Source organism: Globicephala melas, chromosome 2 (assembly GCF_963455315.2).
Source record: "Globicephala melas chromosome 2, mGloMel1.2, whole genome shotgun sequence".
Classification (NCBI taxonomy): Eukaryota; Metazoa; Chordata; class Mammalia; order Artiodactyla; family Delphinidae; genus Globicephala; species Globicephala melas.
The window spans coordinates 91,602,563-91,626,045 of record NC_083315.2 but is presented as its reverse complement, the minus strand read 5'-3'; the positions used below and the strand labels follow the sequence as shown (position 1 = coordinate 91,626,045).

The window sequence follows — 23,483 nt, the reverse complement described above, 5'->3', positions numbered from 1 at the left end:
TTTGCTTTAACAACCATGCTATACAGTTCATTTCTTTGTGTGTCTTTTCTGACAACTGTTGATACAATGGGTCTTATCAGGTTGTAGCCAGTATAAGACTCATTATTTCTCCCTTTGCATCTTTTCCATCTATAATGAACTTGATTAATTTATAGATATTGGTTGATTAATGATAACATAGAAACATCTTCCTTGACAGGAGCCATTGGTACATGGCATTAGATAATACCTCAAACCTTTTATTGAAGTAGGCTGTGTATAAATATGTAAACAAAGGCAATTAAAACAGATTTTTTTAAACTTCACAAACGTCTAAATACAGCAAGTCTTATATTCATACCAGGGGAGTAAGATTTAGAACACAGATGCACAATTTCAATATGTATACTTCTAAATGTAGAAAGCCTTCCTTAAGTACTTAGCCTTCTCAATAGAAGGTGGTAGAATTGTTTTTCACTTGCCAGTCACATCCAAAAAACTTGGCAGTCACTTGCCCTAATTTATATCCTTGGTTCTTTGTTATCTTCAAAATGTAATGGTGTTCCTGTGGGCCTCCCACAAATTGCTGTTTTCCAGCGGGAGCTGCTGGCTACATACAGCACGATTTTCAGATGCTATCTGTGTACTTCTCTACACAGCCTCTTGCTATAACTGTAAATTATCAATACTTTATAGCTGGAGAATTTTCTTATGTAGGCCAGGGCCAGTCACTTAACCTCTCTGAATCAGTCTCAGAGGTTTTTGTGTAGGTTACTAGAGAAAATCTTATACAAATGCCTCACAATAGTAAGCACCAAGTAAATACTATTATTTACTCTTATTTCATTGCTATTTTAATGAGATAAATTGTTTCACTCTTTTAATAGGGGAATTTAGAGTAGTTTCATTACATCATGAAAACTATTGGGCAGATTTTTAATATTTTCCATTTCACATTCCCACCTACTATTTACTTTTTGCATGTGAAATAGCTTATTGGGGATGTCTGCACAGTGACATAATCCAGTCATCTCTTTGAAATTTTTCTCCTTTGACTTTATAGCAAATGGCCACTGCAGAAGGACTGATCCAACGATCTAAAGGGAAGGAGAGACCCTTTGTTCTTACACGTTCTTTCTTTGCTGGATCACAAAGATATGGTAAGGACTGGTTCATATGATCAGACTTAAAAACACAAGCTAGCAATCTGTCTCTTTTGACAGATGGTGCTACTGTGTTGATGCCTTCCTTTTCAGTAGGTCAGGTCTTAGATTGTAGAGAGCAATGTGCTCTGAAGTGTGCATTTTGTCCTTTGAGACTGAGTAAACCAATTTTAATAAAGTTTAGTTACTTTTTTCCCACTGAAGAACTGGACACTTAGTTGTTGGGAGAATGACTTCAGAGTATCTGTTTGCTGGGATGGTCATCTTTTTTTTTTAACATCTTTATTGGAGTATAATTGCTTTACATTGTTGTGTTAGTTGCTGCTGTATAACAAAGTGAATCAGCTCTACATATACATACATCCCCATATCTCCTCCCTCTTGCGTCTCCCTCCCACCCTCCCTATCCCACCCCCTAGGTGGTCACAAAGCACGGAGCTGATCTCCCTGTGCTATGCGGCTGCTTCCCACTAGCTATTTTACATTTGGTAGTGTATATATGTGAATGCCACTCTCTCACTTCGTCCTAGCTTACCCTTCCCCCTCCCCGTGTCCTCAAGTCCATTCTCTACATCTGCATTTTTATTCCTGTCCTGCCCCTAGGTTCTTTAGAACCTTTTTTTTTTTTTTTTTAGATTCCATATATATGTGTTAGCATACGATATTTGTTTTTCTCTTTCTGACTTACTTCACTCTGTGTGACAGACTCTAGGTCCTGGGATGGTCATCTCTAATCCTGTCTCTTTTATTTATCAAGACCAGAGAAAATATACTTTAACACATTCCTTCAACCACCTGTTCCACTCAGCAATGTGGTTTAAAATAGACCCAGCTTTTGCTTGTGGTCAGCGTCATCTATAACTGGATCCGGTTTACTAGCTAATGTAGATCTAGTTCAACTTAACCACCCTGTGGCAGGAAGGCTATTTTAAGTCCCCTGGCCTTGCATAAATAACCTGAAGCTTAGGTCCTAGTTTGAGGAATCCAGCCTTTATTGTACCACAGACAATATTAGGCCTCCTACTCCACCCCTGAAAACCAGCCCCAATGGCACTCTGAAAGACGCCAAAATATAATCATCAGGCAAAGATTCAAGTACAGAGATACTCAGCATTAGTCCTTAAAATAAAAATTAAAGAAAATACAAATATCCAACAATACGGGAATAGTTATTAAATTATGGTATATCCATATGATAGACTATCATAAGGCTATTTAATATAGTAGCATTAATTGCATGAGAAAATTTTTGTGACATCATGATAAAAGAAAAAAAAAGCAGAAAGCCTAAATGTTTATATATTATCCTGATTTTGTTAAAAAAAATAAATATATGTAGGTAGTAATCTAAGTAATTATAATACTGTGGTGATTATGAGTGATTTTAATTTTCTTCTTTTTACTTATCTCTATTTTCCAAATTCTCTACAAGTATCCCTTTTAATCACTATAACAAGTAAAGTCTTTGAATGTAAACACTTATAAGCAGCAGTTTAAAAAAGATAATGGGGGTGGGGGAGGGATGGACTGGGAGTTTGGGGTTAGCAGATGCAAACTATTACATAGAGAATGGATAAACAATGGGTCCTGCTGTGTAGCACAGGGAACTATATTCAATGTCCTGAGAGAAACCACAATGGAAAAGAATTTTAAAAACTGTATATATATGTATAACTGGATCACTTTGCTGTGCAGTAGAAATTAGCACAACATTGTAAATCCACTATACTCCAATTTACAAAGAAGATAACAGAAGATACGCATACTAAGTAATCTTTGATCTCTTAAATATTGGCTCACTGCCTAGTCTTCAGTACTCTGTGTGAAGCTATCGATTTGCCCCAAACCATAGCAAGTGAGGCATTACAGAGAACACTGCTGTGTCAAGTTCTATGCTGAGACCAATAGCCAGAGAGAGCTTTCAGCAGAACAACCACATGAGACCTGAAAACATCTGAACGTTTACATGAACTTCGTTTCTTGATAAGAATGTTGTCATGTGGGTTTCAACATCATTATGCAGATATGTACATATCTCATCTGAAGTCAAGGAGAAATTATGAGAATACTATTTTAAAAGTCCCTCGAAAATATTTTTCTTTGCTCCCCATAGGACAGCCTAAAATTTCTACAGAATATTAAAGCAAAAATAGCTACCAAAAGTATTTTGGTAAAAGATTGACAAAAATGTTTCAGGAGTAATCTAGACTTAGTGACGTAAGAGTTTTTTTCCTTTTATGATCCTCTTTAGTGTTATATACCTTTACAAGCTCTTATCAACTATTCAGTGCGCAAGAGCACTGACTTTAGAGTCAGACTGCCTGAGCTCAAATGCTACCATATCCATTGTTTGCCATATTTCCCTCACTGTAAAATAAAGTTAAACAATGTTTACCTGATAAGAGTTGTTGTAATGATTAAGTGGGATAATACAGGCAAAGCAACGTAACACCTGGCTCAGTGAGGGCTCTGTAAATGTTAACTATTGTTATTGCTGCTATTATGTCTCCCTTGTACCGTCTTAAGTCCTCTTATAGAGGATTTTGTGGAGTTAGGGGCGGTGTGTGGTGGATAGGCATATAGATTAATGGAACAGGATAGAGAATCCAGAAGGGGTCCCACACATATATGATCAAATAATTAGCAACAAAGTTGCTAAGGCAATTCAATGGAGAAAGGAGTTTTTTCAATAAATCGTGCTGGCACATGGGGTATCCATGTGGGGGAGGGGGAAGAACCTTGACTCTTACACCATAGACACAAAGTAACTCAAAATGGAATATAGACCTAAATTATAAAAGCTATGACAAACAAAAAGCTTCTAGAAGAAAACATAGAAAATATTTGTGACTTTGGGACTTTCTTAGCTAGAACACAAAAAACATGAACCATAAAATAAAAAAAGATAAACTGGACTTCATCGAAATTAAAAACTTATGCCCTTTCAAAGATATTGTTAAGAAAATGAAAGTCAAGCCACAGACTGAGAGAAGATATTTGCAATATACATATATATCTGTCAAAGGACTTGTATCCAGAATATATAAAAAGAAAGAAATGTTTTCCTTTATGTTGGTTTGCCTATTACAAATAAGGAATCTACATATGAAATTGAGTACCTGGGCTGATTTGTGATTTTTTTTCTTTTAATACCTTCTTACTGATGACCAAAGGTGCTGTGTGGACAGGTGACAACACAGCAAAGTGGAGTTACCTGAAAATTTCTATCCCTATGTTACTCACCCTCAGCGTGACTGGGATCTCTTTTTGTGGAGGTAAGTGATATCCTCAAGCTTGACGTGAGAGAAAATCAAAGGGAGGGTGTTTTCTTTTTATTATTATTATTAATTTTTATTGGAGTGTGGTTGCTTTACAATGCTGTTAGCCTCCACTGCAGAACAAAATCAATCAGCCATATAAAGGGAGGGTATTTTCATCAAAGCTGGTCACAAATCTCTTCTTGTGAGCTGTTTTCAACAGGGATACTCTATGGCCATACCACCCTGAACGTGCCCGATCTCCTCTGACTTCAGAAGCTAAGCAGGGTCGGGCCTGGTTAGTACTTGGATGGGAAACAGGGGTAAACATGGGAAAGAGAAAATGAGGAGAGTGAAGGAGAGCAGACTAGAGAGGAGAGTGAAGGGGATGCTTCAGAGCTGTGTGTGTACTGTCTGAACTGAGAACATGAAGAAAGTCATCAGAAAGTGAGCCAGAGTGTTTCTTTCCCTCATTCTCTTACTGCTCCCTCCTTAGACACTCTTGATAACTGAGTTTCTCTTCTTAAAACATGCCTTTTCTACCTGAAAGTGAGAAAAATGGAGAGAACTACAAAGAATTTAGCCTTACAGAACTCCTGTGACACATTTTAACTGTTAAATACACACACACACACACACACACACACACACACACACACACACACACACACACACACACACACACACACACACACACACTCTCTTGGAAAAGATAAATTTAATTAAAATAAGATTCTCTGATGGGCTGCCTTTCCCTAATCCTAACAATTCCCTGCAGGTGAGAGATCCCAGTATGGAAGGTGCTCAGCATGGCTACAGGTCCAGCTGCTCCTTGTTTTCAGTGGGCCTGGGAGCACCTTAATATCACTTTTTGATAGATGTGGTTTTTTATGGCATTGGTCCACATTCAATACAAGGAATATGTATCCTGCTTAAGGGATAAGCACGAATTTCTCCCTAAACCTCTAATTCTGATTATATCTTTCCCTTTAGTTCTTTCTATAATTTTTATCTTGCTTCAGCTGTTGATTTCAAACAAAATCAATTGCCAAACCGCCACCCCACCCCTAAACACAGCCTTATTGAATCAGGCAGACATTTTGCAATTTCTGGGTTACCTGGGCTCAGGACATACAGAAATGTTGATCTTACAGTAAAGCCTTTTGACAGGAAAAAAATATATTCAAAGAGCGTACTGTCAGATCCCCAAACAGCCTTGAGTTTTTTAGTATGTGCTCCCTAATTTGAGGCCACAGTTTTATGCTGTCATTTTGAGTGCGCATACAGCGCCTTTGCCCTGTCCGTCTTCAAGGCCTTATCTTACCTGTGTACATCGTCTGTTAGACGTCTGGGTGTCTGACTCAACCTTTCTTAATTGACTAATCAGCGGATGTAGGCGGCTTCATCGGGAATCCAAAGGCAGAGCTGCTAGTGCGGTGGTACCAGGCTGGAGCCTACCAACCCTTCTTCCGTGGCCATGCCACCAAGAACACCAAGCGACGGGAACCCTGGCTCTTTGGGGAGGAGCACACCCGGCTCATCCAAGAAGCCATCAGAGAGCGCTACACCCTCCTGCCCTACTGGTATTCTCTGTTCTACTCTGCACACGTGGCTTCCCAACCCGTCATGAGGTAAACAGGCTTCACCAGTCACACCAGCAACCAATCTCTACCAGAAGATCCCCTCAGCCACTGGCAGTGGAGTGATTACAGTGATTGCAAAAGAAAAGCCAGGTGTTTAACCAAGTGCCAATCGGCTTATTGAGCACCAACTGTGAGCAGGGTCAGGCAGTGGAGGTCACAGAAGATGAAAACTAGATCTCCTGCTACTTGGTGGTTCAAGTGTTAATATCTGTAGGAGAAAGAAAGAAAAGAAAAAGGAAGTGACTTTGTAACTGAATTCATCCAATATTTAACCCATGTAGTTCCCCTACAAAACTTGCCACCGCAAAATGTGTCTCTTTGGCTTGAGGATTCTTGGGGGCTGATTGTTTTTAAGAAACAAAAGGCTCAGGAAGTCTTTCTTTTTAACCTCCTCCTTAACTGCCTAAAAGAATTTAGTTAAAGGACCTGGTCCAGGAAGTGCATTATCATCAGAGATATCTACAAGGAATTTGAGCTAAGCATGGTAGGGGGAACATGGGGACCGAAGTCCTCTCTGTGTCCCATTGTCTCTGCATGGCCCAGCAAACATTTGTTTACCAAACATTTGTTTTTCCATCTCCGAGTGAATATCCTTCCTCCCCTTTGAAGTCCCAAACGCACTCCCTTCTCCTTTTCTCAGGTGTTATATGAGCCTCAATTGCCAATCTTGTCCTTAGGCATCATATTTTTATGGAACCCCCTCATATGTACATAATTAAATTTGATTTTCTCCTGTTAAATACTCTCATGTCGATTTAATTCTTAGACCAGCCAGAAGAACCTAGACAGGTAGAGGAAAGTTGTTTTTTCATCCCAACACCCACAAGCATCCTCTCATGAAGAACAACTTATTCTGTGAGGCTTAGCTCTATCTTACCCTTAGGGCTTTTCCTAGTGTATGAGTTATATTCTGATTCTATTTTGAAGACAGGATGTGAATAGCAACTTTCTGGGTTAGAGAACGGTACACACAGAGACAAACACAGTAAATACATCAAGACCTCTAGATTAGCAGTTCCTCAGCCTGGGTCAGATCAGAATCATCCGAGGAGCTTTTGAGAAATACAGATTCCAAGGCCATACCACCAACCTACTAGGAATCCCTTGGTTAAGTTCCAGGGATATATATTTTTTAGAAGTTTCCCTGGTGATTTTAGACATCAACCAGGTTTAGAGACCGCTGCTTTGTTACATTTAGTAGAAAAGGAATAGATTATTACAAAGGCTAGTGAATAAACTAAAAATAAGTTTCTCTTATTAAAAAATATCTTTTCCTCATGAAATTGAAAATAATATTAGAACCATTAGGTTAATATCCAGATACATAGATATTGAAAGTTTTATGATTTTTATAAGCCCACGTGCCTCCTAGTTAGTTGTGTACAATAACAATAAAACAAAACTCAAAACCCACACAAGTTTCTGAAACCTCCAAAAATGTTGCCAGCTTGAGAACAAGAAAAACCAGTTATTTTTATTTAAATAGGCAATGATTAACGATTCATGAAAAGCAGTGACAGAATGAAAAAATGGCACAGATTTTACAACACTATAAAATTCGGTTTTACAAACATTTAAGTTGTTTTACACCAAACGTGTTAGGCATTTGGACTTGGACAAAGCTCCGATTCTGTCAGAGTAGTATTTAGTGCTCAACAATAAGAAGGGGAAATTTCAGGAAATTTCAGAATTCTCAAGCTTTCATTGAACCATTTAAGCTAATACATAGCTCTTTCACATAAGAAAAATATATAGTAATCACAAGTGCTCATAAAATCTTTTTTTATAAATGTATTTGTTTAATTTATTATTTTTGTCTGTGTTGGGTCTTCGTTGTTGCATGTGGGCTTTTGCTAGTTGCGGCGAGTGGGGGCTACTCTTTTTTTTTTTTTTTGCATTACGCAGGCCTCTCACTGTTGTGACCTTTCCCGTTGCGGAGCGCAGGCTCAGCGGCCATGGCTCACGGGCCCAGCCACTCCGCGGCATGTGGGATATTCCCAGACCGGGGCACGAACCCGTGTCCCCTGCACTGGCAGGCGGACTCTCAACCACTGCGCCACCAGGGAAGCCCGGGGGCTACTCTTCATTGCAGTGCACGGGCTTCTCATTACGGTGGCTTCTCTTGTCGCAAAGCGTGGGCTCTAGGCGCGCAGGCTTCGGTAGTTGTGGCACACGGGCTTAGTTGCTCCATGGCATGTGGGATCTTCCTGGACCAGGGCTCGAACCTGTGTCCCTTGCATTGGCAGGCAGATTCTTAACCACTGCACCACCAGGGAAGCCCTCATAAAATCATGAATCATACAAAAAGAGTCTTGGCTTTTTCCAATTTCCTTTGAATAGTTATAAAACTGAAAATCTAAGTGACTGAATTATAATAAAAATCTAATGATATTGAAGTAAGAAATTTCTTTTTTCCTTTCCCCAGGCCTCTGTGGGTAGAGTTCCCTGATGAAGTAGAGACTTTCGGTGTGGAAGATGAATACATGCTGGGTGAGCATTTCTTGATTAATTATAGTTATGATAAATACTTTAATTATGTTTTTCTTATTGTATTTTCTAGTGTAAGAACGCTAAAAAATCCCTAATCTCAAGAAAGCCAAAAACAAAAATAAAAGAAATTCCATCACCAAGATCTTTAGTGTATTAGTGGGATCACAGCTCTATTCTCTTGTCATGCAGCGCTTCGCATAACATGTTAACTTCACATAAACCCATTTTATTTGTGGATGTAAGTTGGGATTCTTGTCTGGGTCCACTCCTAAGCCTTATGATACCACCACAGGGAAGGGAAGTAGAAAAAAGTAAAGACTTGTGCCAGACTTGTCAGGGTCCCTGCCTGTAATCCTACTATACCATAGGAGGATTAATGTCAGGTAATAATACAGTTACCTCTGAGCACCTGTCCTCTTTCTAACTAACAGTGCATCTCCCTGATGAATCATTGGTTCAACTCACCAAGATCTCTACCTTCAAGAAGTTCAGTTGAGTGGTCTTTGAAACCACAAAGAGAAGGGATGTTTTCAGACCTCTTATCATGATATTCAACTTTATTTCTTCTCCATTTTTCAGGAAGCGCTTTATTGGTTCACCCAGTCACAGAACCAAAAGCTACTGTGGTTGATGTGTTTCTGCCAGGATCAAGTGAGGTAAAAGTAAATGACAAACATCCCCATACCTTACATGCCTCACGTCTCTTCCCTTCAAACTTGATGGCTTAAAATGACAAAAATTTGTGCTCTCACAGTTCTGGAGGCTTGAAGTCTGAAATCATGGTGTCACCAGGGCTGGTTCCTTCTGGAGGCTCTGAGGGAGAATCTGTTCCATACCGCTCTCCTAGCTTCTGGTGGCTGCCTGCACTCCTTGGCATTCCTTGGCTTGTAGCTGCATCACTTCAGTCCATGCCTCCATCTTCACAGTGTGTGTCTGTGTCTCCCCTACCATTGTCTGTTATTTAGTGACCATCTGAATAATTCCAGATCACCTCCTTATCTCAAGATCCTTAATTTAGTCAAATCTCTTACCATAGAAAGTAATATTCACTCCGTCCAGGGATTAGGAAGCAAATATATCTTTTTGAAGAGCCACCATTCAGCCCACTACACTTGTCATTACTGATATGACAATAACCAGGCTTTTCTACAGAGTGCTCATGAATGATGTTCTTTCTGCTTGGTTTCTCTAGTAATTTGTAGTTCTGAAGGTGGGGCTCTTTACAAAGGTTCCCCTGCCAAGCAGAAACTTGAGAAAAAAGTTAAATATAACAACAGCTAAATAAATTGTCCTGCCAAGCATTTCTGCTGAGAGTTTCTCAAGTCGATTCTGACAAAGCGTAAGTTCCCATTGAGAACTAGCTCCCTTTCTGACTTAGCCACAAATTTCTATAATGACCTATTAACATTTCAATCACATTGTTGTGACTATGTAACCTATTCCTTCAACACTATTTCCCAGACTGTTCTGTGATTGTTTCTCTTGCTACATCTTCCCAAAGCCTGGGTAGGAAAGCCAAGCCGTTTCTTGCCAGAACTTTACCTTGCTGGTTAGCTAGTATTGCATCACACTGTGCAGGGAGCTATCTAAAGGCCTTGCTGTCACCTTCCCCGTGTTTCTGTGTGGCCCATTCCCTCTCCTGCAAATCGGTTTATCGGGGAGGGCTTCTCTGACACCCTGTTTAAGATTATAAACCGGGGCTTCCCTGGTGGCACAGTGATTAAGAATCCACCTGCCAATGCAGGGGACACGGGTTCGAGCCCTGGTCCGGGAAGATCCCACATGCCACAGAACAACTAAGCCCATGTGCCACAACTACTGAGCCTGCACTCTAGAGCCCGCGAGCCACAACTACTGAGCCCTCATGCCACAACTACTGAAGGCCACGCTCCTAGAGCCCATGCTCTGCAACAAGAGAAGCCATGCAATGAGAAGCCTGCGCACTGCTACAAAGAGTAGCCCCCGCTCTCTGCAACTAGAGAAAGCCCGCATGCAGCAGCAAAAACCCAATGCAGTGAAAAATAAATAAATAAAATAAAATTTAAAAAAAGATTATAAACTACTCCCACTGCCCCGGTTCTGTCCAGCTCTCCTTCGTCCTTTATATTTCTCCACAGAACATGCCATTTTAAACATTCTATGTATTTACTTTTATGTTTTGTTTATTATTTATCTCTCCCATTAGAATGTTAGCATTTTGAGGGCAGTGATTTTTATCTGTTATGGTCTCTGCTGTATCCCCAGCATCTAGGTGGGCACGTGGCCCATAGGAGGCCTTCTGTAAGTACTTGCTGGGTGAGGAGCTTGGTGACTAAGCTCTGGGTCTGATCTACATTATGTTTTGTGCCAGTTGTATGCTTCCTAGGCTGGAGATCTTTGAATATGGCACCAGAGCACACACTCTATACCTCTCGTTTCAGTTAGTTAGACTGGAAATGGTCGACAGGAAATCCCCAAATATTGTTTGAATCCTTTTTTTTTTTACCTTTCACTCCCACCAGCTTTTTATCTAAAGCTAGTAGAATTCACCAAAGAAAGACATTACGAGAAAAGAAAGCTAAGACAATATCCCTTGTAAACACAGACGCAGAAATCCTTGACAAAACATTAGCAAATTGAATCCAGCCAAAGATAATACTTCATGACAAGGTGGGGCTGATCCAGTTGAATTAAGAGTTCACTGTAGCTAGCAACTGTCAGGTCACAGCCCTCTCACATTCACAGCAAGACAATGACAGATTCAACAGCCCAGCTTTATAAAGGCTCTGGTAATCCCAGGAGGTGAACTTGCGAAATAGACTCTGTGGCTGCCAGAAATTATATTGAACTAGAAGAGAGAACAAGGTTTTGTTTTCATGCTGCTTCTGATGGTATCTTAAGGATTTATCCCACCAAATTACTTTGCAGGACTTTTTTGGCACTTTAGCAAGTAAACCCCCTTGACAGGCCTCTCAGGTAAGAGTTTGAACCTCATCCCTGAATTGAACTCTGTTAAGAAACAATGACACTATAGTAGTAATCCAAGTTTCCATTTGTTTTTCTCTAAGATCTGTTTCCTTGTCTGACACTTTTTTTTCTCCTGCCTCATTTGTAATCTGTTTGCTTGCAATGTGCTTTTCTGCTTTGTTGTGGTTTTCTCTCTTCCATTGTCTTTTTCACTACTAGATCATTAAGTTTTTTTGTTTTTTTAAAAATTTTATTTATTTATTTTTGGCTGCATTGGGTCTTTGTTGCTGCACGCAGGCTTTCTCTAGTTGTGGCAAGCGGGGGCTACTCTTCGTTGCGGTGCGCAGGCTTCTCATTGCAGTAGCTTCTCTTGTGGAGTACGGGCTCTAGGCATGTGGGCTTTAGAAGTTGTGGCACGTGGGCTCAGTAGTTGTGGCTCACAGGCTCTAGAGCACAGCCTCAGTAGTTGTGGCACATGGGCTTAGTTGCTCTGCAGCACGTGGGATCTTCCTGGACCAGGGCTCAAGCCCGTGTCCCCTGCATTGGCAGGCGGATTCTTAACCACTGGCGCAACCAGGGAGGTCCTGATCATTAAGTTTTTATAAGCCAACTGGACTGTAAAATCCATGAGGGCAGGTTCTGTGTCTTTCTGTTCACTCGTGTGTACCCAGCAATGCTGGGCGCATGGTAGATTGATCTATAAATAACTTTTGGATGGATGAATGGAAAAATGAATGGCCTTTTAGTCAGCTTAATCCGTCACAGTACTAGGTTTTTCCTTTGCGATCTTTTTAAAAGCATATGTTCTTCCTAACTTCTACTCAAGGTGTTTTTTTTTTTTTAATTGTATTTATTTTAGCTTTCTGGTTATTTGAAATCCAGATAAATGGATGTTTCACTAAATAATGAAATTGTGAACAGAGTTGCGTATATACACTCTTTTTCATAGGGTCTGTTTCTTTTCAGGTCTGGTATGACTCTAAGACATTTGCTCATTGGGAAGGAGCATGTACTGTAAAGATCCCAGTAGCCTTGGACACGGTAAGTTATTTTCAGACTGTTATTTTTACCTATTGTAAAATATTTTACCTATTGTGCTGTATTTGTCTACTTGGGCTGCCATGACAGGATACCATAGACTGGGTGGCTTCAACAACAGAAATTTCTTTTCTCACAGTTCTAGAGGCTAGAAGTCCCAAATCAAGGTTCCAACCAATTCGGTTCCTGGTGAGGGCTCTCTTCCTGGCATGTAGACAGACACCTTGCCGTGTCCTCACATGGCAGAGGGAGAGAGTGAGCTCTCTTGTCTCTTATAACACTAATCATTTGGATCAGGGCTCCACTCCTATGACCTGATTTAGTCTTAATTACCTCTGTAAAGGCCCTGTCTCCAAATACAGTCACATTGGGGGCTGGGGCTTCAACGTGAATTTTGTGGGGACACATTTAGTCCATAACATGTGCCTATACAGAAAGAACCAAGGACATCAGTGTTCTGCACGATAGTGGTTGCCTAGAGCTGAAGGCAGGGAGAGGGTTTTGGGAGCAATGGGGAGTGACCACTAATGGGTATAGTGTTTCTTTTGGGGGTGATTTTAAATTGATTATGGTAATGGTTGCATGACTTTGAATATACTAAAAAACATTTAATTGTACACTATAAATGGGTGTATTGTATGACATGAATTATATCAATAAGGCTGTTAAATGTGAGAAAAAAAAAGAATATAAAAAACATACTCTGGGGCTTCCCTGGTGGCGCAGTGGTTGAGAGTCCGCCTGATGATGCAGGGGACACGGGTTCGTGCCCCAGTCCGGGAAGATCCCACATGCCGCTGAGCGGCTGGGCCCGTGAGCCATGGCCACTGAGCCTGCGTGTCTGGAGCCTGTGCTCCACAACGGGAGAGGCCACAACAGTGAGAGGCCCGCGTACCGCAAAAACAACAACAACAACAAAAAAAAAAAAACATACTCTGATTTACATTTGTATGTCTAAGAAAAATAATAACACTGACAACAGAGAGTATACATGATGGTCTCCACATACACCAAACAGAATATTCTTCTACAACACCAACTCAGAAAACATGAGTTTTTAGTTGGACCTCTAGGCCCAAGGGGAGGCTATGTGTTATGATTTTAGACTCAGAGTGGCCCATCTAGGCTGCATTTCTGAAGGGAAGTTTGCTCCTGCAGCTGAATCACAATGACTACCACAGGCCCTAAGTAGTGTAAAGATTTATAAAGAGATATTGATGTTATTTTTTAAAATTCTCAGCAGCAATATGAACTCCATTATATAGAAAATGATTTCAGATGCCAACTTTCAGGTCTAGAAGAGACCCCACCATTCATCTACTTGAATCCCTCATGCTTACAGGTGAAGAAAGTGAGGTTCAGAGAAGTTAAATTCCTTGCCCAGGGTTGCAGCTAAATTGTGGCAGAACTGAGACAAGACCCTGGGTCAACTGAACACCTACTCCAGAGCCCATTCATACTAACTTACTGCCGCATTCTTTGAAGGAAAAAAAAAGAATAAGAAGAGATTGGCTGATGAGGGTGGGGAGGTAAATGTACTTTACTTCTTGCTGCTGACTTCAAGTCAAGCAGAGGGTGGACATCTTGACTACTTCCATCCCGATTCCCAACTTCATGTATACAGCAGTCCCCCTTATCTGCGGTTTCACTTTCCACAGTTTCATTTACCTTCAATCAACCATGGCCCAAAAATATTAACTGTGGGACTTCCCTGGTGGCGCAGTGGTTAAGAATCCACCTGCCAATGCAGGGGACCATGGATTCAATCCCTAGTCCGGGAAGATCCCACATGCCACAGAGCAACTAAGCCCGTGTGCCACAACTACTGAGCCTGCGCGCCTAGAGCCCATGCTCCACAGCAAGAGAAGCCACCGCAATGAGAAGCCCACGTGCCGCAACTAGAGAAAACCCGCGTGCAGCAATGAAAACCCAGTGCAGCCAAAAATAAATAAATATAAATAAATAAAAATTTTTAAAAAGAAAAAACCCAAAAACATTAACTGTGGTCCAAAAACATTAAATGGAAAATTCCAGAAATATACAATTCATACGCTTTAAATTGCATGCTGAGCTGAGTAGCATGACAAAATCTTGCGCCATCCTGCTCCCTCCTGCCCAGGACATGAATCATCCCTCTGTCCAGCAGATCCACACTGTGTGTGCTACCCGGCCATTAGTGTAGGGGAAATACCTTTATATAGGGTTCAGTACTCTCCTCGGTTTCAGGCATCCACTGGGGGTCTTGGAACCAATCCCCCGTGGGGAAGGGGGGACTACTGTATTCTTGCTCTTCTTCCCGCTTGTACATTACTCAGAGCAAAGTACAGGCCTTCACGTGATTCAGGGAGCTTCCTTACAGAGGATTGCACTGGGAGGCAGGGAAACTACTGGGCTGTCCTGGCTGGGAATGCCATTCCAGAAGACCCATAGATAGGGGCCATGCCTACAACCCTGTTGTCAGAGTCACTTCAAGTGCCCTTGGTGGCTTCTATAGCAAAAGTTTCACAGTTTTACCCTCAGAATTGAGTCAGTCATCCTGGTGATCAGGGAAGCAGGAGCAAGAAGGGTATAGGCTGAAGTAAGGACAACAGTCATCTTTCCCAAACCAAGAAACTACCATCTTTTTTTTTCCGGCTTAGTCAGGTCTTAGTTGCAGCACCTGGGATCTGTCGTTGCTGCACGTGGGCTCTTCATTGCTGCCCGTGGGCTTCTCTCTAGTTGTGGCACATGGGCTCAGTAGTTGCGGCTTGCAGGCTTTAGTTGCCCCGCAGCATGTGGGATCTTAGTTCCCCGACCAGGGATCAAACCTGCGTCCCCTGCATTGGAAGGCAGATTCTTAACCACTGGACCATGAGGGAAGTCCCTACCATCTTTTATAAAGACATACATATGTACATCTGGGCCTGCTCATACAGACAGACAAATTCCCTCTTTAGCAGGGTCCTAGAAATAAACTTGTTTGTTATATTGACAGGAAAATTAAAAATACAAAACAGGAAAGGCTACTTATAGGATAGTCAGAACAGATAATAAATTGATGAAGGGTGAGAAGTTTCCCTAATAATTTAAAAATGAACCATTTTTAGTGTTTGAACTCTTTTCCTTTTAACGCCAGGGCCCCCATATTTGCCATCTCTGTGTTCACAAATTTATATTGCCTTTGAGTCTATACTTGTAACAAATGTGAGTCTTGTACAATGAAATATTTTAAAAGTCTACTTTGAAATTGCCTTATATGAATCCTCCTTCTCTGAGAGTGTTGCTCTGTTATAGATACCAGTGTTTCAACGAGGTGGAAGTGTGGTACCAATAAAGACAACTATAGGAAGATCCACGGGCTGCATGACTGATTCCCCATATGGACTCTGGGTGGCCCTAAGCACTAAGGTATTTGAAAAATGTTACTTTTACACATCTTGTTTGTTACTACTCTATCTCTTTATAGTTGTAGCCTTTGAGTATGTGACACTATGTAAAAGTGGTGAACCCCATCTACAGGATAGGTGCTTCTGAAGTTTATCTAGAAATCAAAGTTTTGAATCATTTCTTGTCTGACTTTCCTGGAATTATCCTTAAGGATACTCTTAGAACTAGAAATAATAGAAATTTCCTCTAGGGCACTGTGACCCTTGGTGCTCTGCACCTTGACATTGATTACCACTGGACTGAAAGCTCATTGAGCCATAGGCAGCCTGCCATACGGATTAGCCCTGAATCTCAGTCTCCTGTAAAAGGGTCCTGTGTCTATGCAGCATTCCAGGGACACAGTCTCATGCAATGACTTCTATGCTCATCAGATGGCTCAAACAATTACAATCTCCTTGGGTAAAACCTGGAAAGATCCAGAGTCGATCTGTCCTTTTAAGGAGATCTTTTGAGCCAAAGGAGGCCTATAACAGATTCCTCTCCTAGCCATCTGCCAAAATACAGTGCCAAACACAAATCCTTACTCTTAAGCAAAAAAAAAAAATATATATATATATATATATATATATTTTTTTTTTTTTTTTTTTTTCTGTACGCGGGCCTCTCACTGTGGTGGCCTCTCCCGTTGCGGAGCACAGGCTCCGGACGCGCAGGCTCAGCGGCCATGGCTCACGGGCCCAGCCGCTCCGCGGCATGTGGGATCCTCCCGGACTGGGGCACGAACTCGTGTCCCCTGCATCGGCAGGCGGACTCTCAACCACTGTGCCACCAGGGAAGCCCCTTAAGCAAATATTATAAAATAATTAAGCTTTCTTTTTCTTACATCTTTCTTTTCAATCCGTTTCATTTAAGCATGTTTTCTTGGGTCAAACTATGGACCTCGGGCTCATGTGAGGCCATGGAATAATTACAAGAAACTCAAGGTCCATTGCACATGAAACATTGTCAATAACAGTGAACTGCCATATGGAGTGCTGTGACATTATCTGACATGCAAAAGTGGTCCTCCTACTAAAAGACAGTAGGAACTAGATACCGTTCTCTAAATGGAGGGTCTTCTAAAGATAGCTGATCTCATATGTTGTAATTTTTTCTTTTAATTTCATTTCCATTCTGTGAACTTTTCTTGACCTGTTGTCACCTTCTAGGATAGTATTTTGGGGGAAGCCACCTATGCCGCTGACCATACTTCATAGTTTAAATCTCTTTCAACAAGGCCTAACTCTTTGTCCTCCTCTTGTGTGACTTGTTTATTCATATTATTTCACAAATGTGTAGTAAGTGTATATATTGTATGACTGCTTTGTACAGCTTGAATATTAAGCAGTTGTTCAACATAATTTTTCATAGATTTTAAAATCTATTATTTCCTTTAGGGAGGCGACAGTCTTTTCCTAGAAAGCTATTACATAAGCACATTCTCTATCCATGATTCACTCTCCAGGGTTCTGCTGTGGGTGAATTCTATCTCGATGATGGTCATTCATTCCAATACCTCCACCAGAAGCAATTCTTGCACAGGAAGTTTTCATTCGCCTCAGGTGTTTTGATCAACAGGTAATGGCAGCTAAAAGAGCTGTGTGCTTTCTTAAATTATGCTATCCTTTTGCTATCCTCAAATGCAGAGCTGCTATTTTAAGAAATTAATGATGAAGGCCACTTGTGGAGTATTCTTCATTTTTCCCCCCCAGATTCATTAAGGTACAATTTTTTTAACTTTTTATTTTATATTGGAGAATAGCTGATTAACAATGCTGTGATAGTTTCAGATGCACAGCAAAGCAACTCAGCCATACATACACATGTATCCATTCTCCCCCAAACTCCCGTCCCATCTAGGCTGCCACATAACATTGAGCAGAGTTCCCTGTGCTATACAGTATGTCCTTGTTGCTTATCCATTTTAAATATGGCAGTGTGTACATGTCGATCTCAAACTGCCTAACTATCCCTTCCCCCCGGTAACCGTAAGTTCATTCTCTAAGTCTGTGAGTCTTATTCTGTTTTGTAAATAAGTTCATTTGTATCATTTCTTTTTAGATTCTGCATATAAGGGATATCATATGATATTTCTCTTTCTGTGACTCACTGCACTCAGTATGATAATCTCTAGGTCATTAAGGTATAATTTAGAAATAAAATTTTAATAAAATACACTAGTATAAAAATACAATTGTTTGATACAGCCACTGTGGAGAACAGTATGGAGGTTCCTTAAAAAACTACAAATAGAACTACCATATGACCCAGCAATCCCACTACTGGGCATATACCCTGAAAAAACCATAATTCAAAAAGAGTCATGTACCAAAATGTTCATTGCAGCTCTATTTACAATAGCCCAGAGATGGAAACAACCTAAGTGTCCATCATCGGATGAATGGATAAAGAAGATGTGGCACATATATACAATGGAATATTACTCAGCCATAAAAAGAAACGAAATTGAGCTATTTGTAATGAGGTGGATAGACCTAGAGTCTGTCATACAGAGTGAAGTAAGTCAGAAAGAGAGAGACAAATACCATATGCTAACACATATATATGGAATTTAAGAAAAAAAAAGTCATGAAAAACCTAGGGGTGAAACAGGAATAAAGACACAGACTTACTAGAGAATGGACTTGAGGCTATGGGGAGGGGGAAGGGTAAACGGTGACAAAGGAGAGAGAGGCATGGACATATATACACTACCAAACGTAAGGTAGATAGCTAGTGGGAAGCAGCCGCATAGCACAGGGAGATCAGCTTGGTGCTTTGTGACCGCCTGGAGGGGTGGGATAGGGAGGGTGGGAGGGAGGGAGATGCAAGCGGGAAGAGATATGGGAACATATGTATATATATAACTGACTCATTTTGTTGTGAAGCTGAAACTAACATACCATGGTAAAGCAATTATACTCCAATAAAGATGTTAAAAAGAAAAAAAATACAATTGTAATATATTTAAAGTATACAATGTGATGATTTGATATATGTACACATTGTGAAAGTATTCCCATCATCAAGTTAATTAACACATCCATCACCTCACATGTTTAACCTTTTGTTTCCCCTTTTGATGAGAACATTTAAGTTCTAATCTCTTGGCAAATTTCAGTTATGCAATACAGTATTATCAACTATATTTACTGTGTTATACATTAGATTCTCAAACCTTATTCATCTTATAGCTGAAAGTTTGTACTCTTTTACCAGCCTCTCTCTACTTCCCCCACCCCCCAGCCCCTAGCAACCCCCATTCTACTCTCTTTTTCTATGAGTTCAACTTTCCTTTTTTGAAAATTTTTTTACATTCCATATATAAGTGACACCATGCAGTATTTATTGAATTTTTCAGTTCACTTCTTGTATTCTTCAGGTCTGTATTTCGTTTGGTACTTTTTAATATTTTCTGTCTTCGTTGAAATTCTCACTTTGTTCATGCATTGCTCTCTGACCTTGGTGAGCATCGTTATGACCACTAGTTTGAACTTTCTTTCAGGTAAATAACTTACCTCCATTTTGTTGAGGTCAGTTTCTGTAGATTAATCATGTTCTTTTGTTTGGAACATATTCTCCTGTTTCATTTTCCTTGACTCTTTGTGTTGGTTTCTCACATTAGATAAGACAGCCACCTCTTCCAGTCTTGACAGACTGGTCTCATGTAGGAGATGAACCTTGTCGATCAGCTGGGCCTGAGCTCCTTGTTGTTTCTCAGACCTTTGTGATTATCCAAGCTGCCATCTTTGTTCTTAGTGACTCACAGTTGTTGAGGATGTGCTGAGACCCATCCGTGTCCCAAAGGGGCAGATTTTAGTCAGCACCTAGTTGCAGGCTGATTAGAACACTCAGGCAGTAGCCAGGAAAGTATGCAGTCACATCCCTTCCAGGGAGAACCTGTGAGATGGATGTTTTTGCCTGCTCCCTCTGCACTGAGCCCTGGGGGGATAGCCACACTGCCTATTAACAACTACTTCTTAATTTGCTATGATTAAGCCCGTTGGCTATCAGAGGTAGGTGATTTGAGGGCCATCCCTCAGGTGGGAGCCTTGAAAGGAGGGACACTAGAAGTGTGGTCCAAACCCTTCACTCTTCCTGGAGAAGCCGGGAGTTGGGGATTCCTTCCCACTTTTATGGGACTATGCCAGGGGTGGGGGTTATATGGAGAGTGTGTCTTAGCCTTTCCTACTTTTTTTTTTTTTTTTTTTTCCATAGATGGCCTTTCTTATGTTGAGGTAGGTTCCCTCTATGCCAACTTTCTGGAGAGTTTTTATTATAAATGGGTGTTGAATTTTGTCAAAAGCTTTTTCTCCATCTATTGAGATGATCACATGGTTTTTATTCTTCAGTTTGTGAATATGGTGTATCACACTGATTGATTTGCATATAGTGAAGAATCCTTGCATCCCTGGGATAAATCCCACTTGATCATGGTGTATGATCCTTTTAATGTGTTGTTGGATTCTATTTGCTAGTATTTTCTTGAGGATTTTTGCATCTATATTCATCAGTGATATTCGTCTGTAATTTTATTTTTTTGTAGTATCTCTGTCTGGTTTTGGTATCAGGGTGACGGTGGCCTCGTAGAATGAGTTTGGGAGTATTCCTTCCTCTGCAGTTTTTTGGAAGAGTTTGAGAAGGATGGGTGTTAGCTCTTCTCTAAATGTTTGGTAGAATTCACCTGTGAAGCCATCTGGTCCTGGACTTTTGTTTGTTGGAAGAGTTTTAATCACAGTTTCAATTTCATTACTTGTGATTGGTCTGTTCATATTTTCTATTTCTTCCCGGTTCAGTCTTGGTAGGTTATACCTTTCTAAGAATTTGTCCATTTCTTCCAGGTTTTCCATTTTATTGGCATAGAGTTGCTTGTAGTAGTCTTTTATGATGCTTTGTATTTCTGCAGTGCCCGTTGTAACTTCTCCTTTTTCATTTCTAATTTTATTGATTTGAGTCCTCTCCCTCTTTTTCTTGATGAGTCTGGCTAAAGGTTTATCAATTTTATCTTCTCAAAGAACCAGCTTTTAGTTTTATTGATCTTTGCTACTGTTTTCTTTGTTTCTATTTCATTTATTTCTGCTCTGATCTTTATGATTTTTTTCCTTAGACTAACTTTGGGTTTTGTTTGTTTTTCTTTCTCTAGTTCCTATAGGTGTAAGGTTATATTGTTTATTTGAGATTTTTCTTGTTTCTTGAGGTAGGATTGTATTGCTATAAACTTCCCTCTTAGAACTGCTTTTGCTCCATCCCATAGGTTTTGGATCATCGTGTTTTCATTGTCATTTGTCTCTAGGTATTTTTTGATTTCCTCTTTGATTTTTTCAGAGATCTCTTGGTTATTTAGTAACGTATTGTTTAGCCTCCATGTGTTTGTGTTTTTTACATTTTTTCCCTGTAATTAACTTCTAATCTCATAGCATTGTGGTTGTCAAAGATGCCTGATATGATTTCAATTTTCTTAAATTTACCAGTGCTTGATTTGTGACCCAAGATGTGATCTATCCTGGAGGATGTTCTGTGTGCACTTAAGAAGAAAGTGTAATCTGTTTTTGGATGGAATGTCCTATAAATATCAATTAAATCTATCTGGTCTATTGTGTCATTTAAAGCTTGGGTTTCCTTATTAATTTTCCATCTGGATGGTATGTCCATTGGGTAAGTGAGGTGTTAAAGTCCCCCACTATTATTGTGTTACTGTCGATTTCCTCTTTTACAGCTATTAGCATCTGCCTTATGTATTGAGGTACTCCTGTGTTGGGTGCATATATATTTATAATTGCTATATCTTCTTCTTGGATTGATCCCTTGATCATTATGTAGTGTCCTTCCTTGTCTCTTGTAACATTATTTTAAAGTCTATTTTATCTGATATGAGTATTGCTACTCCAGCTTTCTTTTGATTTCCATTTGCATGGAATATGTTTTTCCATCCCCTCACTTTCAGTCTGTATGTGTCCCTAGGTCTGAAGTTGGTCTCTTGTAGACAGCATATATATGGGTCTTGTTTTTGTATCCATTCAGCAAGCCTGTGTCTTTTGGTTGGAGCCTTTAATCCATTCACATTTAAGGTAATTACCGATATGTATGTTCCTATTACCATTTTCTTAATTGTTTTGGGTTTGTTTTTGTAGGTCCTTTTCTTCTCTTGTGTTTCCCACTTAGAGAAGAAGTTCCTTTAGCATTTGTTCCTTTCGCATTTATTGTTGTAAAGTTCCTTTAGCATTTGTGTTTCCTGCCTAGAGAAGTTCCTTTAGCATTTGTTGTAAAGCTGGTTTGGTGGTGCTGAATTCTCTTAGCTTTTGCTTTTCTGTAAATCTTTTGATTTCTCTGTCGAATCTGAATGAGATCCTTGCCGGGTAGAATAATCTTGGTTGTAGTTTATTCCCTTTCATCACTTTAAATATATCATGCCACTCCCTTCTGGCTTGTAGTTTCTGCTGAGAAATCAGTTGTTAACCTTATGGGAGTCCCCTTGTATGTTATTTGTCGTTTTTCCCTTGTTGCTTTTAATAACTTTTCTTTGTCTTTAACTTTTGTCAATTTGATTACTATGTGTCTTGGAGTGTTTCTCCTTGGGTTTATCCTGCCTGGGATTCTCTGCACTTCCTGGACTTGGGTGGCTGTTTCCTTTCCCATGTTAGGGAAGTTTTCGACTATAATCTCTTCAAATATTTTCTCAGGTCCTTTCTCTTCTCCTTCTGGGTCCACTATAATGTGAATGTTGGTGCATTTAATGTTGTCCCAGAGGTCTCTTAGGCTGTCTTCATTTCTTTTCATTCTTTTTTCTTTATTCTGTTCCATGGCAGTGAATTCCACCATTCTGTCTTCCTGGTCACTTATCTGTTCTTTGGCCTCAGTTATTCTGCTATTGATTCTTTCTAGTGTATTTTTCATTTCAGTTATTGTATTATTCATCTCTGTTTGTTTGTTCTTTAATTTTTCTAGGTGTTTGTTCTTTAATTCTTCTAGGTCTTTGTTAAACATTTCTTGCATCTTCTCAATCTTTGCCTCCATTCTTTTTCCGAGGTCCTGGATCATCTTCACTATCATTATTCTGAATTCTTTTTCTGGAAGGTTGCCTATCTCCACTTCATGTAGCTGGTTTTCTGGGGTTTTATCTTGTTCCTTCATCTGGTACATAGTTCTCTGCCTTTTCATTTTTGTCTATCTTTCTGTGAATGTGGTTTTCGTTCCACAGGCTGCAGAATTGTAGTTCTTCTTGCTTCTGCTCTCCTACTTGTTTTGTTTGTTTGCTTGTTTTGGTTTTTTTGTTTTTAACTTATTTTTATTTATTTATCACTTATTTTGGCTGTGCCAGGTCTTAGTTGTGGCATTCCGACTTCTTAGTTGCAGCGTGCATGTGGGATCTAGTTCCCTGGCCAGGGATCAATCCTGGGCCACCTGCATTGGGAGCATGGAGTCTTACCCACTGGACCACCAGGAAAGTCCCTCCTACTTGTTTTGATGTGAGTATTTTCTCAGTCACCCAATGTATAGGAGTCACTCAGCTAGTTTCCGGATTTCTCTCAAAGGGAATTGCTCCATGTGTAGCTTTATATTCA

General features: G+C 40.1%; 1 protein-coding gene across 4 annotated transcripts in view; it reads left to right on the top strand.

Annotated features, from left to right (window-relative positions):
- The window catches only part of GANC (glucosidase alpha, neutral C), a 77,099-nt gene that overhangs the window by 47,419 nt on the left and 6,197 nt on the right, over nucleotides 1-23,483 (top strand). For 3 of the 4 annotated variants that reach the window (XM_060294429.1, XM_060294428.1, XM_060294426.1), the window contains 8 exons: nucleotides 1,043-1,139; nucleotides 4,316-4,417; nucleotides 5,787-6,030; nucleotides 8,468-8,532; nucleotides 9,112-9,188; nucleotides 12,445-12,519; nucleotides 15,790-15,903; nucleotides 17,387-17,499. In XM_060294429.1, the coding sequence (XP_060150412.1) occupies nucleotides 1,043-1,139; nucleotides 4,316-4,417; nucleotides 5,787-6,030; nucleotides 8,468-8,532; nucleotides 9,112-9,188; nucleotides 12,445-12,519; nucleotides 15,790-15,903; nucleotides 17,387-17,499 (887 nt within the window). Of the gene's footprint in view, nucleotides 1-1,042; nucleotides 1,140-4,315; nucleotides 4,418-5,786; nucleotides 6,031-8,467; nucleotides 8,533-9,111; nucleotides 9,189-12,444; nucleotides 12,520-15,789; nucleotides 15,904-17,386; nucleotides 17,500-23,239; nucleotides 23,388-23,483 lie in introns of all 4 variants that reach the window. The other variant, XR_009563014.1, reaches the window with a different exon arrangement.